Source organism: Anomalospiza imberbis, chromosome 10 (genome assembly GCF_031753505.1).
Source record: "Anomalospiza imberbis isolate Cuckoo-Finch-1a 21T00152 chromosome 10, ASM3175350v1, whole genome shotgun sequence".
In the NCBI taxonomy this organism is placed as follows: Eukaryota; Metazoa; Chordata; class Aves; order Passeriformes; family Viduidae; genus Anomalospiza; species Anomalospiza imberbis.
Window position 1 is genome coordinate 17,003,629 of NC_089690.1, and position 16,703 is coordinate 17,020,331.

The 16,703-nt window shown below is 38.8% G+C and overlaps 1 protein-coding gene across 19 annotated transcripts in view; it reads left to right on the top strand.

Annotated features, from left to right (window-relative positions):
- DOCK10 (dedicator of cytokinesis 10) overlaps positions 1–16,703 on the top strand; it is a 168,066-nt gene that overhangs the window by 117,981 nt on the left and 33,382 nt on the right. For 18 of the 19 annotated variants that reach the window (XM_068200933.1, XM_068200928.1, XM_068200934.1 and 15 more), the window contains 12 exons: positions 687–874; positions 1,496–1,561; positions 2,452–2,544; positions 4,404–4,527; positions 4,671–4,792; positions 5,456–5,542; positions 6,079–6,171; positions 8,164–8,282; positions 11,017–11,086; positions 14,442–14,555; positions 15,647–15,718; positions 16,123–16,269. In XM_068200933.1, coding sequence (XP_068057034.1) covers positions 687–874; positions 1,496–1,561; positions 2,452–2,544; positions 4,404–4,527; positions 4,671–4,792; positions 5,456–5,542; positions 6,079–6,171; positions 8,164–8,282; positions 11,017–11,086; positions 14,442–14,555; positions 15,647–15,718; positions 16,123–16,269 — 1,295 coding nt within the window. The remainder of the gene's footprint in view (positions 1–686; positions 875–1,495; positions 1,562–2,451; positions 2,545–4,403; positions 4,528–4,670; positions 4,793–5,455; positions 5,543–6,078; positions 6,172–8,163; positions 8,283–11,016; positions 11,087–14,441; positions 14,556–15,646; positions 15,719–16,122; positions 16,270–16,703) is intronic. The other variant, XM_068200918.1, reaches the window with a different exon arrangement.

Here is a 16,703-nt window from a genome sequence, read left to right on the forward strand (position 1 = left end):
TCCTATGATTTGGGGAAGGAGTTTGTAGGCAGGGTCTGTCCAATGGCTTTTCCCAGAAATAGTTCTGGTTGCTCTGGACATCTCTAAGTTGGTGGCCCCTCTCAGCTTGAGTCCCCCATGAAGTTAAATGCCTCACTCCTTTAATGGTATAGGAAGAGAAAGTATTCTCTGTTCAGTTTTAATGTCTCCCAGTCTCAGTGACAGAGGTCTTATTCATCTTCTGTTTCCTGATTGGATTTCAGTTATCCCAATTGCATCATATATTTGATCTAGTGCTGCACTGCTCATTTCTTCATTTTATTTAGAATGTTATTAGATAATAGGAAAACTTAAATGAGCTGTTGAGCTGTAAAATTGATTAGAAGCAGCATCACTCAGCACATTCTGTAGAAGTTGTGCATATACCAGTGGGGCTGTTACACCATCAAATGTCACCAAATATGCTGTGGGTGTCAAAAGAGCTTACCAGTGCTGTCCAGTTTAATTTAAGTGAGAAATCATTTAAGGATGATATATTGCCACAGTTCTGAGGTCATGTGTAAATTTAAGGCATCTCAGCATTTGTCATTTTTCGTAAGTTAAGGCAGGATTTTGTATGTTCCATCTCAGTATTACTTATTCTTAGTAGTAAGACAGTGAAAACAAGCACACAATATGTGATGGGTCTCTTTTCTTTTCTTTTGAAGACTGTGTAACTTCATCCTTTATTCCAATCAAGCCATTCTATAATGTAAAGGAACATCAACCTACAGTGGAAGTTGAGGAGTTTGTACAGGAATCAACAAAATATTCTCGACCTTACAGGGTGTACAAGAACCAAATATACATCTATCCAAAACACCTCAAGTATGACAGCCAAAAACACTTCAACAAGGTACAGAATGTGACTGATTCAGGCCAACATGGGATTGCAGTGGCCTGCATGAGCTCTTTTAGGATTCAAGGAGAACTTATAAAGGAGAGGAAAGTGGTGATGTCACTGACTTGGCCCTTCATCTTTTTCAGCTTTTGCAATCATAAAACACTGGTACAATTTTAATGAATCTATGGGTTAATTTTAAGTTGTAACAGTGATTGAAGGAAAGATAATGTGGTAATACCTTCACATTTTTCAGAAGGGCTTTATACTGATGACCTAATGTGTGCAGATAAAATTAATCTAGATAATGTTTGTAGTTCTTAAATCAAACCTGGTACCACTTGTGTTTCCATGGCAGTTGAAAACTAATTAAGGACAAGATATAGGTAGGTCCTGGTCATGTAATAGTCTGCTTCTACTCAGTCATTTTGAGGCCTGGCTTGCATTTTGCATTTTTTTTGGAAATTTTATTTCTAGTGATATCACTGAGACTTACAGGCATTTATAAATATTGATACACCATCTGCATGTTTCTTTTGGATTCTGAAAAGGCCTTATTCCAGCTCTTTAGTTTACCTGAGTTTTTCTGGGTACCCCATTTCTGATCTCAGCTTTAATATGCTCCTGTCTCTCCAGGCACGGAATATAACAGTGTGCATTGAGTTCAAAAGCTCTGATGAAGAAGGAGCAAAGCCACTCAAGGTGAGCTGCAAGAGCAGTATGTTCCAAGGGTGCTGTTTCTGAGGATGTTACTTATAAAACCCAGGGATAAAGGTGGTGCTGAACCAGAACAGTTCAGGAGTGGATGCTGTCATACATCCCTCTCATTTTGCACTGTGGTTCTGTTAGATCCCAGCTGGTCACAGTGATTCCATTTTGCAGTGCCAATGTTCTGACTGGTGGAGGGGAAAGGAGATGACATTAGAAAATAAAACCATTTCTTACAGTTCAGCTTGCTTTTTCTAGAATTTATCACTTATCCTACATTTCTCATTGAGCTCTGCAGACTTGATTGAAAAGAGTGAGGCACAAAATTAGAAGGACTTGAGACTTTATTCTTAACTTTGTTAAGAATAATCTTAACTCTCAACTTTGGTATTGCGCAAGGGCTGTTGCATAGTCCAGTTGTGGTCTTGTTTTCCCAGCAGTAAATAAAACTGCCATTTTTTATAATAATCAAGAGCTCCCAGACAGGACCCTGCCAGAAAAGAGATTCATAACAGGGATAGCTTTTGTAACATTTGAAAGACAGTAAAAGCACTGTATTGTGTATTGAATTGCATAAAAGTAAAATAGATTTTGTAAAGCTTTTTGCAGAAAACTCTGGAATTGATAACAGCAGGGAAGAAGTCTAAGGAGTCTGCATTGCTTAATTAAGCATAGGGTAATTTTCACAGAATCAATTGACTTTTACTGGAAGTGTGTATAAAAAAGTCCAGGTTTGAGCACTTAAAACACTTCTTTTAATATTTGATAAAGTAATGATCAATCTTTCATGATAATTGTTTTAAATGTACATACATATCAGATATACCAATACTAGTATCTTCAGCAGAATTTCCCAATGTAATGAAAACATGTTACTTTAACAGTGTATTTATGGGAAGCCAGGTGGACCCTTATTTACAACCTCAGCCTACACTGCTGTGCTACATCACTCCCAGAATCCTGATTTCTATGATGAGGTCAGTCTGCTTTTTCTTTCATTAAATGTCTGCCAATCCCACGTGTTTGCCAAAGAGACAGAAAAATATCTGTACAGAATGCTTCTGTTGCCATTGCTTGTGTATCTGGAAGGGCTGTGCTGTGTAGACTGACATGCAGTCTCACGTTTTGTTTTCTCTTCTTAAATCAACTCAGTGGATTGTTCCTTTTGTAAGATGTTCTGAGTACAGTTAAGATGCTGTAGAATTAATTAGGAACAGTCCAGCTCTCTAAAATGCATGTCTGGAGTACATTAAGGATCCAGCTGCATCTCTGAATTTAATGGAAACAGTAAATGTTATGATGAAGTGTGGAGCCAAGTGTCAGAACAAATCCCTCTCTGACATCCAAGATCTGCATCAGGGCATTTTTGTTGATGCAGTGGTCTGAACAGAATGTACAGTGATGTGTGGTGGCTGCAGCAAGTCCTTTAGCTGGTGCTTCTGAGGATGCAGCTATAGAGCAGTTCATGTGGTGGCCTTTGCCAAATGTTACTCACACGTGCATCTTTTTGTTTCACCAAGTGTTGATTCCCCAGGCTTCCTGCAGGTGAAATTAATTTCACCCAATCAGTGACTGGTGTGTTTGATGTCTTGTGAATGTCAACTGTCTGTTCTGGATTTTCCACTACTGCTTTATGTGTGGTGATGAGATTGGCAAACAGCACAGAGTTTATAGCCAGCATTTTCCAAACTGTTCTCCTAGTCAGTAAAATTTCCTTATTCAGTAAAAATTTACTTGGATAAAATTGCTGAGGCAAGATCAGCAGATAATGTACAACTACATGTGAAGTATCAATTTTAAGATTCCTGTTTAGAAACTGAGATGGAACTTAAAACATTAGATTTTCAGAGATTTTTGAACTCCTTGCTAATCCTTTACAAGATGTGTTTTGGGGTTTAACACATCTGAAAGTGTCCTTCATGTGATGGTAGTGAGCTACTTGGTTTGGGGAAATTAGTTTGAACCTGAACGAGAAGCTGAATTCAGATGTGAATAGCCAATTTGGCTGGAAGAGGCAAACCTGTCCTAAATGTCCCTAGTAAAGCCGGTGCAGAATTTAAAAGAATGTAGGATGTTAAGAAGAAAGTTGTCTTCATCTCTATCTCTGGGTGCCCATTTTATATCTGTTTATGGTATTAGGTTCTTACCCATAAGCTGATTTTACACTGGGAGTACTTATCAACAATTTCTAACCCTTACTTTAGCACAGGATTAGCTTGGATAGATTTCATCACAGCTCACAAGAGCAAAGGGTCCTTTTTATTAGTTCTTATGGTAACATATTCTGATTAGTTTGTATTTTTCTTCCAATAGGTTAATAATACCTGAAAACCAATATGTAGGATTTCATGGATGGCATGATATGGGATTTAAGACTAAGCAGAAATTATAAATAAAGTTTATTTGCATGTCTGCCTTTATTACTTGGTCTTTGTCATGAAATGATGATGAAGTAGTAGTAGAGATTTCATTTTAGTTTTAGTTTGGTTGTCCTGAAAATATGAGCACGGGGCTGGCTGTTAAAATGCAGGTGATCACTTCTAAGCAGAGTCCACCACTCTTTAGTTCTGTCCTCTTTCATCTTGTGTTCTTTCATCATTAATGAAAATATTCCTCCACATGACAAAGTTGAAAAAAGTTTTAAGTAAAAGTGATAGATGATCCTCATAAACAATTTCCTTAAGAGAGCATTTCTTACCATGGGGCAAACATTACCCAGTAAAGGCAGGCTATACTTAGACCTCTGTGTAGAGAGATGTCACTCATTTAGCCCATCTCTGATGCCTGGTTTAATTGGTTTTTAAACTAAAGTGAGGTGTAACATTTTACATTTCAGGTGAAAATTGAACTTCCCACTCAACTCCATAAGAAACACCACATTCTGTTTTCATTTTATCATGTCACCTGTGACATAAATGCAAAAGCTAATGCCAAAAAGAAAGAGGCTCTGGAAACACCAGGTACCTGTAGTAGAATTCTTTTCAATTATAAATATACATTATGTACATTCAAATAAGGATTTCAAAGTTTTTGGCTGGATGTTATTGTCTTCCTTTAAACTTTGTTTTTCCAAAGAGTCCCATTTATTTGTTCTTGTGCACAGTGGGGTTTGCCTGGCTCCCTTTGTTGAAAGATGCCCAGTTGGCTTCCCAGGAGCACCAGGTGCCAGTGGCCAGCAGCCTGCCCCCCAACTACCTGAGCCTTCAGGAGCCAGCAAGCACAAAGGTATTCATTCACCCCTCCTTGTTACTCACATGGCACAGAGCTGTCATTTCCAGGTGTTTTTCATGAGATCAGATTTTCATTTGCATTTTCTGGGGAGTGTAAATGGTAAATAGGGTTTCTGGTTTAGAATATTTATTTACATATCACTGAATATAGGAACTAATATATGCAGCACTGAGCTGAGTGTCCTATGTTGCTGGTTCACAGGTGTATATGGAAAAAGTGTATTTTATGTATTCTACAGTGTTATAACTCCTCAAATGTGAATCAAAGTGGTCAAAAAGAACTCCTTTCACAAACTCAGGCCATATAACATTCATTCTCCAGCTGATGAGATCCACAGTCATGATTCATTCTCCAGTTTTGTGGTGTGATATCATATTTTCCTGCTGATCCAGTCCAGCTTGGATTATTTCTGCCTCCTTGTGTTTGTTTTGCCATTGTCATGAGGACAGGGTGGGGCAGGATCTGGTCCCTTGAATGGTAGCACTGGTCTTGTGCTGAAAAGTGGGTTTGTACTGCAGTGGTGGTGTTTGTGAAAGCACAGCAGCCAGTGCAGTCCATGCACTCTCATGTGCTAAGCTGTGCCCTGAAAATTTGATGCACACTTGAATAAATAGGAAACAGGTGGAAAAATATTTTTTGTTGTTTTTGCTTTAACAGCAGATTGGCAGTGATATAAAATGGGTAGACAGTGGGAAACCACTTTTCAAAGTCTCTACTTTCGTTGTATCAACAGTAAATACTCAGGTAAGCCAACATTCCTCTTAGCTCTGTGACCTGCTTACACACAAAAAGTGTCAGGGAATGTCTGAAAGGGGTTTTTAAATCATGCATGAATTTGTTTCTAGAACATTTAAAGATTATTTCAATGGAGAAGGGCAAAATGCCAATGATGGAACACATACTTTTAAGGATACACAATTCAAGGAAAAATAAAAATTGTTTAGCATTATACCAATAGAAAAATTGTGGAATATCAGTTTAAACAACAAGGAAATAAAATATAAGGAAGGAAAAAAAAGTCTGGCCTTTGAAATCCCCTAGTTTGTGAGGAAAATATTAATCACTCACTACAGTGAAAAAGGATTTTTCAAAGCACTTGGAATTTAGCAAGCTGTGCTGACCAATTAGTTGGATTCAGTAAATTGATTTTCTTTCTGTGACTCCCATATCAGATGGTGGGAACCAGGTGTGTTCATGGGTGTCACAGGTGTGTAACCAGTTTCGGGCACTAAATTCTATTTGTGTGTAATATACATTAACGTGAATGTTTAATATTTTAGGATCCATACCTGAATAACTTTTTCCATCAGTGCCAGGAAAGGGAAAAGGATCTGTCTCAGCCTCCTACCTCAAACTTTATCAATTCTTGTAAGGTAAAGTAACCCGTATAGTACAACCTACAAATTGTACTATACAACTGTATTTAGGGCTTCCTCTCAACTCATCCTCCACTGCAGAGTTCCAGCCATGGCAGAGGGTCTGTGACAGCTCCAGTCAGATGGACTTGACGTGGCAGATGCTCTGCTGGTCACCAGCTGCCTCCCATCCCTTCTCATCCAGAGCAGGGCTGCATCTGCCCCAACAGCAGCTAATCCAGCCTGTGCCAAGCTCTGACCCCATCAGGGGATAAGGGAATGTTGCTCCAGTGATGTCTGGGGAAGGGAGCTGTAGCCTGTAGAGCTGCAGTATTCCAGATAATCCTCTCTTGCCTTAAATAACTTCTATCCTTACCTCCTCTAAAATCCTGCATGCTATTCCAAGGGCTGCTCAGGGTATTTGGTGGGTATAAGTCAAGGGTGCTTGTTGCCTCTCAAGTTCTGAAACCAGAAAGACCATCTGCCAAGATGAAGCAAGAGCTGCATTAAATGTGCCTGTATTCAGTAGAAGTCAAAAACTGTGAGAAGGGAGGAGTGTGACAAGCAAATTAGAAGCACAGTAGATAAATGTAAGGTCCTAATTCTTCACCCATTCATGAGTACTGAAATGCAGAGTTCTTGCTGTGCACTATGTTTGTGGAACATTAAAGACAGATAAGCAAGAAAAGTGAAGGCAGATGTGACTCTGTTCCATCTCAGAACTGACTGGAACATCATACATATGGCATTTATTGTATTTCCTTTTAGCACTCTGTAAAATCCTGCAGGTGTTTAGGGGTTTAGATGTTTTCACCATGTAGGTGCTTTCCCCCTTTTCCCCCTTTCCTTCACTGGTAATGTTTTCCTGTAGGAGTGTACCTTCATCAGATACAAGCTGCCTGGGGAGAGATTTTTTTCTTTAATAAGCAAAGAATAGTTCCAATAAATCATGGTAGTTCCCTGGACAAATCCATAAGGATGGCCACAACTTTTGTTTGTAGATGCAGCTCTGCCTGCAGACCTGAAAAGAGTGGCTGGGTTTTCAAATACTGTCTTGATTTAAAGGAATTATTAAGCTGTGTGTTCACAAGTCAAAGCATCAGTGTTATTTAGAGGTTATACCTCTACAGAATGAAGTCCTTAATTAATTTTTGGAAAGCTATTGAGCATAATGAGCAAAGTTTAGGAATCTATAGAAGCTTTACAACTTGCTAGTCAGTAAGCTGGTTGTCTATACCACCAGAATTGCACCATTCTTTATCTGCTGTTTGTAGCTTACCTTCTAAAAATATTCCAGTGAATTTATTGGAAAACAGAGACAATGTTGTGTGCAACAAGGAATTAACTATGCAATATAACCATAATAAATAATCTTCCCCAGGATATTTTGCTTTTATTTATAAATTGCTAGTACCTTCGTTAGAAGTTCTGGAATGATTTGGAAATACCTGAAATAAAAACCTAGGAGAAATTCAAAAGAGTTTGTTTTTTATTAAAAGCTCAATACATATTTTGATTAAAGAAGATAATAAAATGTCAAGTTAGTGTGTTAATACTAATTTTTACCACTTTGCCTTTAACAAAAGTATTTTAGCCACAACACGTTGAATTTATTAGATCTCTGCATTAAAAAAATTAGTTTTCCTAAAAATATTAGAAAATCTTATTTTGAAAATAGTTCACTTCTTTTATTGCCCTGAGATAGTATCCTTAGTGAAATAAAATTTGGTTTGGTTTCACTCTTTTTTTTTTTTTCTTTTTTTTTTTCCCTTAAGTCAGTATAGCACAAAATACTGGAATTCTGGACAATACCTACAGTTGTGTTGATGGTCATATTTGAAAGAAGCTTCATGGGGAACCAGTTCTCTACTTGATTGACCTGTTTTCCTGCTGCTGGTACACCAGGGGCTGCTGCATTTTACCTGCTGAAGCAGCAGAGCTGCATGGCACCTGCCAGCTCTCATTGCTTACACTGAAAGTCTCTCACTTGCCTTCTTAACTCCCTTACAGAATTTGTTGAGGATTGAGAAGATCCATGTGATTATGAATTTTCTTCCTGTAGTCCTGAACCAGCTCTTCTGGGTTTTGGTGCAAAACAGTGACGATGAAGTTGCAACAGCTGTGACCAGGTATCTGGACAACTCCTGTGGGATGTGCAGAATTCACTCAGGAGCACAAATGCAGATGTTAGTCCAGTTAGAGCTGCTCATTTAGACTTCAGTAGGTGAGAATGATGCTTCCCCCGAGCACTGGGTTCTGTAAATAACACATGGAAGTGTTGGTATCATGTGGCTGGAAATTATTGACCGTGGTGGACATGTCTGCTTGTCCTGAGGCAATCCTAGGGAAAGGTCTCATTCCTGAGCAGCTAAGAGCTTCCTGACAAAGCTGGGTTTCAGCTTGGGTTTCTGTTTGGTTCTGAGGATGTGGAGTTCAGCACAGGAAGAGCTCAGCATCTTGCTGCATCCAGTGCAGAGTCAAACAACCAGGACACACCATTCAGGGGCATTTTTTAATTAGGATATATCAGCAATAACTGAAAAGCAATAGAAGCATTTTTCAGAGAGCAGGCAAACAACTGCAATGATTTGCTGACTCTCTCACCCCTCACATAATGAAATTGTCTTTATTGATGTTGTTAATCAGGGCAGCAGGAAAAAAATACTGGTGAGATTATTATTATTGGTCTCTGCAGGAGGGCAGAACGTTGTGTTGCATTTACTTGTGTCCATAGTGATGTTTTTGTTGTACTTCCTCCAGCAGCTAAACATGGGGACTACAACACTCCTAGTAGGAAAAAATTACAACTGTCCTCTGCAACCCTGTTAGACTGATCTGCTGTCAGTATTCTTTCTTTCCTTCCAGAGACTGTGCTTCAGAATTTGTTCCTGAAGAATGATTATTTAGGGAACCTTAAAGGAACAGGGAAGCAGAGCTCCCCATCTTAGCCTTGGAAAGCTAGAGTTTCAATATGCTTTATCAAAGGATCCTGGCTTTTACAGGGCAAAGTCCAGTTTTACCACAGCTAGGTACTAGGATTAAAAGATCCTTTCCTCATAAGTGTGTGTGATTTCATCACTGCACACTGTTTTTAAAGGGGGAGAGGCCAGCAGACCTTTGTTTGGGGACACCTTTGTGGCCAGCAAATCAACTGATGTCAAATCTAGAGAAAGTGATGATTTGTGTCCCAGGGTAGAATTTCAGCATCAGTTAACTGACGGGAAAAATGCTGTAGAAGAAGCAGCTGTTTAAAATACAGTTTTAATGATTAAATAGAAAAATTGAAGGATGTTATTTTTTTCCATGCTTTGAATTTTGACTATACACACAACTGGCAAAAAAAAAAAAAAATATAAAATAAGAAAATAAGAAGGATTCTCAGTGTTTTTCTTGCATGGATGTATGGTGCCTTGTCTTTTGTGCTGGCAGAGCTGATGCCGATGGGAATATGCATGTCTGCTGTGTGTCATTCATTGACGTGTCCTATATATACACACTGTGTTTTGTTCTGAATAGCTTGGAGCAGCTTGTGTTGAACTTACTAAAAGCAACAACAACAGAATGAGAGCATGGATTGGCTTATGTGTTGTGGAGAAAACATTATTCCTTTTATACTCATGGTTATTTACTTGTCTGGGGGCCCAATCATGTCATCATTTCTCTGTCACATATTTGCCAGAACTCATTCCAGTTTCAAATCAGAATGAAGGTTAGAAGATCAGAATGCCCACAACTAATTCTTCCATAGCTTTTGTGTTTTTCTACAAGTTTTGCTTCTTCTACAAAAAGCAAGAAATTAGATTAATTAAAGATATTTAAGGGACTTAGAAAGCTTTTGGATCCAATAAGAATTGCCAGAAGTCACTCCAATAACCAAGCTAGTCAAAAGGAGTACTTGTATGTGGGCCACAGTCAGGCATATTATTAATCTATTTTAGTCATACTGTTACTATGCCTATTCCTGAATTCATTAACATAAAAATAAGATTATAAATTGCAGAGTCTTTTCTATATTAAGTATCCTTAAAAAATGAGCTCCCAATAATCAAAAGGAAAGGATATGGTCAAGTTAAAGATTTCTTGCCTAGATTTGTGTTTTCTGGAACAAGATGATCTCAAACAAAGATGGTCCACATACAAACTGAAGAGAAAACTTTGCTGCCGTTCTCAGTTTCACATAGTTAAATTCTCAGTTTCCTGCTGTTTGTAGGAGCTCAGGTTTTGAGAGTGAGTGCTGGTGTGATCCAGGCAAATTTCTTTCCTGTGGCTGATCCCCAAGCTTCTCTGAGTTCTCACCAAGTGCCCAGCCTCTCCCTGCTGTGCAGTGCTGAGGGTGCAAGGACACGAGCAGACAGTGCTGCAGAGGGACCTGCTGGGGCTGCAGCCCAGCCTTGTGCTTGTCTTTGAGGAGCTGTGCCAGCATAAGCAGAGTATCAGGGGATTTGCAGAATTACAAATACCTGAGAGAACTTAGCAAGTAGCATTCCTGGAGAAAGGTGCTCTTGCCTCTCTGTTTCATTAAAGTATTCTAATTTTTGTTATCCCTAAGTATCCAAGTCTTGCATAAAGTTCAGTTAGTTGATGTTTTCTCTTGTTGTGGTGACAGTGCAGTTGTTATCCTTAACACTGGGTGCAATGTTGAGCAAATGCATATATAAAAGCATAATCCAAGCAGTAGAAAGCCCAAGAAATGACTGGTTTTTCCCAGTGGACAGATTTTGCACGTTATTCATCATTTGGATCACATCCCTCATGCACTGTTTTAGATGAGCTTACAAGAGCAGTACAATGTGAGTATCAAGAAGACTTTCTCTGCCTTATGACAAAAAATAGGTCAATTTTTGTTCTTCTTTTGTCTTGCAGAGTTCTTACCAACATTGTTGCCAAGTGCCATGAAGAACAGCTAGACAACTGCATAAATTCTTACGTGACGGTACGGCCGGTGTTGAAATGTTCATATTTTTGTAGAGAGATGGGTTGAGTTTGGTGGTTTTGTGGGGTTTTTTTCCTGTTTACTCTTAGTTGTTCTTGTTTGTAGCTTTTTCTGCATTTGCATCATAACTTTCTGCCACTGAGAGACTCTGGTTAAGAAACTTTAAAACTCTTCTTGAGGACAAGCAGCTGCTCAGGTCTCTGCTGCTGCTGCAGCTTTTTTTTTTCCATAGAACACCAAGTTGAGCAAGCACAGGAGGGAGAAGCTGCAGTGCATTCAGCTGATAACCAGAACTTACATTTTAGAACTGAAACCTGGTGTAAATGTACTAGCACTGAGCTTTTAGGAGTGTAGGGTGTCAGTCTTTGAAATTATGCTAAAGCAGGAATTTCCCACTGTGCAGGGTTTGAGAGAAGGGAAAGGGGAGATAGCATGAAAGACCATGAAACTTCAGCTATATAGGTACCAGTTTGATGCTGCTTGCAGTCTGCAGCACTCCTCTTGACTGTGATGAGATTTATCACTATAAAATATCTGGCCACTGTGGATATTCTCAGTTCAGTCAGAGAGAAAAGAGAGAGAATTCTTCCAGGCCTAGCCTGGGAAAGTTAGGAGAACGAATTCAAAGAATTGTTATCTCTTCTCTCTGTTCATATTGTTTATAGATATGTTCTACCACACTGTGCTATTCATAGTGCACCAATGGTGTGAATGGCTTTCACTTTGAGACCAATCCTATTTCACCTTCGTGATCCTGGTTACAAAAGGAATGCTACTTGTTAATAAAGTTCATTCTTTGCCTTCTGAAGATGGAGTCTCTTCATTCCTGTCCCTGCCTCAACAGCAACAGTCCACCTGTCTTGTACAGGTACAGGGTGCCCTTGTAGGGTGATCCCTTTGAATCCCTTTCATTTAAGTCCCTTGGAAAGGATCCACAAGTAGGAATTTTTATGAACAAGGTGCTTCTGGGTGCTCTTCATGGTTGCCAGGTGGTTTCATGTCTCTTGGGAAGCTACAGCTTTGTAACTAAACTTTTCATTATAAAATCGTGATTTTAGTCTCATGATCCCTTGTTTTTACATGTGCTGTTGTACATAAATTCTTTTCTCATCTGTGGAATTCAGATTCTGTGACTTTTTCCTATTTTTTCAGCCTTTTTTAATCCTTTATTGTTTTGAAGACTAGACTATATATGGGAAGGTACTGTGTATGGGGCTTGCTTCTGGACAATCTATAGTATTACTTAAAAAGCAAATGAGTGGCCTCTTTAAAGATGATCTCCTTGTCATCTGTATCAGTTGGACATCCATTAAATGAGCATGAATAATGCTGTTGGCCAGCAACTATCTCATCATCAATACACTTGGGTAACAGCTTTATAAGCTGAGAGTTTTATGAAGCAGTGTTTTTAAGCAGAACCACAAATTAACTGCAGCTACTGGCATAGACAGAAGGATCCATAGACAAGTGAACTCCATTAAGGGTTCACTTATTATTCCCTTCCCTTGCCTTTGTTGTTTTCCCTCTCTTTTAATTGCAGAGGAGAGGGAAGGTAAATTTTATTCTAGTCATGCTTGATGAATCAGTAGCAAGAAAGGTGTAATATCTTTGAGTGTTATGTTTGCCAACTCACCTGTGTATTTCAAAGAGCAGAGCAGAGGAGAATTAAAGGGTATTCAAAGAGTTGAAGGAGATATTGCTGTTGCTTTGCCTCTTGTCTTGCTCTGGTGGTGACAGAACTAATGGAGATCATGACAGCAATAAGAGATCCCCCACAGTCATGGAAGAAAGCTTGGAGAGGCAAACAGTTGTGTGGAGTGCTGTCTGTAATGGCATCCTGCTTCACTGTGCAACAAGTAGCTCTTAGAAAGTACATTTCATTTGTGGATGATGAGTAGTATTTGTGGCATAAGCTTGGAGGGAGGTGTTTCACTTTAGGAATAAAGTGAAAGCAAATAACATTGCTGATAAGCTGGAGACTTTAGCATGTTCATGGGTAGAAATATGAAAACATTATAGGAGTTAGGCTGCTAAGTGGGAAAACATTTTAATTTCAGTGTTGACAACTGTTGATTGATATTTGCATGGCATGAATTTACTTTCCTACTTTATGAATGTATGTGTTTACAGGTCATTCACCTCAGCCTCTGAGTTGTTCAATTTTCATCTCAAGTACCCCAATTTAAGCACAGAAGAATTCTGCTGAGGTCCAGCAGAGTTCCTCAGGCTCCAAAATAAACAAACTATGTAACACGTAAATGTAGTTAATTAAATAGGTGTTAAAACCTCTTCTACTCAATAACTTTTCAAAATTGCAGGCGATATCTACTACATGACCAGCTAATAATGTTTGAAATTTCAGGTGATCATTAAGTTACCCCATAAGTCCACTTGGTCTGTTTTCTCATTTCCAGCAGCAGTCAAAACCCAATCTCTTTGTTTTCCATCTGTAAAGAAACAAATACCTACTTTACAAATGCTGTTTTGGGAATAAGTAAGTCGAGAATTGTGACTCACAATGCAGCAATAATGTGAAATTACACTGATTAAAATAACTGGACCCAGAAGTGCCAAACTGCACAGAGAGAAGCTTATGGCATCTGCTGTGGAAACAAAGCTGAATGTTAATAAGATGTTTTCAATAAATATTTGTTTCTTTTACCAACCTGGTTGTATTGAAAAGATTTTTGATCCCAACTGAGCCTTGTCAGAGCTCTTGCTTTGGGGAAGGTGCAGTGATACCAAATTATTAGCTTAAATTGTTGAATAGTCATGGTAGGTTTATGAATTCCTAGCAGCTTGGTAGGTAAATTCCTCCCTTGAGGGCTCAGTTTCTATAAGGGGTATAGTTTTACCTGTCAGTCAGCTGCAGTGGGTGCTCTACACCTTTCAGGATGAGGAGTTGTTACCAGCTGTGAGTAGCTGTTGTCACTGGAAGGAAGGAGCAGGTGAAAGGTGACCTGCTAGGTGGGTGGAAAACCCTCCACACTTCCTCTGCTTGCTTTTTCTTTTCTTCCCAGGTGGAGTGGCTTGAAAGGGAGTTTGGAGGTGTCAGTATCCTATAATCTATTGAAAAGTAAATCATAGCACTGATTTCAAGCAGAATTTCCTCTTGATTCGCATTAACCTGAAATGAACAGGAAGCTGTGTTTAAAACTGAGGTTTTGTAGGGGAGTAGTGCGGTGCCATTACTGCCAGGGAAATTAAATTTCATGTGAATAGATAGTTCAGTCAGGATCTTTGGGCAACAAAGATTGTCAGCTGTTAGTGGTATACAAATGATTTATCATCTTCTACTGAGGCTTTTTTGTATTTGTTTTAATGCACATTCTGAAATTTTTCATGTCTTCTTCAGTATGTCTTCAGGACCAAATCATTTGATGAAAGAACTGTCCATGAGGAGTTATCCAAGAATGTGACTGCTCTGCTGAAGTCAAATGAACAAGTAACTGTGAAACAGGTTTTAAAGGTGAATGATAGCTTGAATTAGCCCATTTGTAATTTTACTACAGATTTTCTGCCTGAAACTCATTTATCTCTTTCTCCTCTTCCTTTTCCCTGTATGACCTTTGTGCAAGTCGCATTCTGCAGTGATCCAACAGTCAGACTTAGCAGAGCTGCTGCAGGTTCTCAGCATAACACTTATCTCAAGATGCTGTGGTTCGCATAATAAAATTCCTGCTGTCTATTACAGCTCAGTCAGAACCAGAGACTTAATTCTTACACAGTATGATGTGGGCAATTGCTTTTAGGATACTCTGTTTTAATTTTTAACTTGGAAGATGCAAGGAAAATATTGATCTTTATGAAATTCATACATCTGTAAGGTCTGTCCCTGAGCCTCTGGGTTATGGTACAAGAGCTACCCAGTCCAGCCCAGGGCTTCCCAGAGGCAAAAATGTGTTCACCTGTTTAAAAGGAACCAGTTCTGATTTTCTTTATTGAGCCATTAGCAAAAAGTAGTCTGAAAAAAGCAGAAAACCTGCAGAAATACTAGGCCACAAAAAAGTGCTTGTGGTTGGGTTTATTGTGGGGAGGTTTGGGGTTTTTTCAATGTATAAACTTCGGAGTGTATTTGTTTCACATATATCCTGAGATATTAATCTGTCTCATACTTATTCACCATTTCAAGTGGTATTTGAAGAACCACTCTATTCAAGTACCATCTTATTCTGTGCCAAATTATCTATCTGATGGAACTGAAAAGGAAGGTTATTCTCTGAGGTTCTCTGCATCACACCTTTCTGCCAGTTCCCTGCAAGCAAACCATGAAGACAGTGCTCAGTAGGAATGGGAAGTTGTAGGTAGGAGTGGTGTTTGGAGGCTCCTTATTGCAAAAACCTGCAGTGACAAAATGCCTGAGATGGCTTCACCTCTCTTTAGGATATGATCCAATGTTACTCAAATACATGGCACTTAGATTTTTAAATTTATTTGTCACATAGTGTTTAACACTGTGCATTATCAAGGCATTCAATCCATCTGTAAGGAATGGTAATGCATCATAAGGTGTTTATCAAGTAATCATTATTCATTCACTCTTTTACTTCTATTGAACAGCATTCCTGGTTCTTCTTTGCAGTCATCTTAAAATCAATGGCACAGCACTTGGTTGATACAAAAAAAACAAAGGTAAGTTTATATGTAAAATCTCTTAGGAAAAATATAAAATGCAGAATCCTGGCAAATACACTTGAATGTACTTGAACTTTACTGCTTGATTGGCCAATAAAATAAATCTTGTGATACTTGGTAAAGTACTTGGTTGACCTACAAAAACCTTATTTTACCTGCTAGGCTCAAGCCTGTTCTTGATTGTACAAAGATGGATTGAGGATAGGTTGAGGACATATTTCCCACTTTCCTATGGAACAGATTCCTCTGTTTGGGGTTTGTGCTCAGAATAGATCTATGGAACTCTAGGAATATTATTCTTCTATGTTGAATGGCCTGTGGTTTATTGTCTTTATTCTTGGCCTGAATGTGTGATATGTGACATCATGCACTCTTAAGTTGATGATCTATTCCCTGCTTAGGTTTCTCGAACTCAGAGGTTTCCAGAATCATTTCAAACTGAGCTGGACACACTTGTGATGGTTCTGGCAGACCATGTTGTTTGGAAGTACAAAGATGCTCTTGAGGAAACCAGGCATGCAAACTACAGCACTGCCAAATTTCTCAAGGTGAGGTGATCTGTCATTACAGCACATACACTTACTTCCCCATATTTAATACAGACTCCAGACCAGCCTAGTCTAGTCAAAGGGAGTAAAACCAGTTCTGAGTGCAGATGGCTCAATTTCCAAATTCAGTGGTGACTGTTCAGTTTTCTATGGCCTTTAGTCTTTGAGGATGCAAAAGCTGCATGTAAATCTGCTCTAAAGCAATTTTAATTCATTTCTGTCTATGCTCTTAAAGAGTCAAAGTTTTCAAGTTTTGCATATTCTTACCTTATATTCAAATGGGTCAAACATTTGGTAAGGAATGCGACTTTAGTTAGACTCAAGCTGATACTCTTTTTTTAAATGCTGTAATTCTGAATGACTGTGAGTGGATTAACTGTTCCTAATCAAGGAACCATGTTTGAATGTGTGTAGCAGAAGGCTTTGCTAGTTTT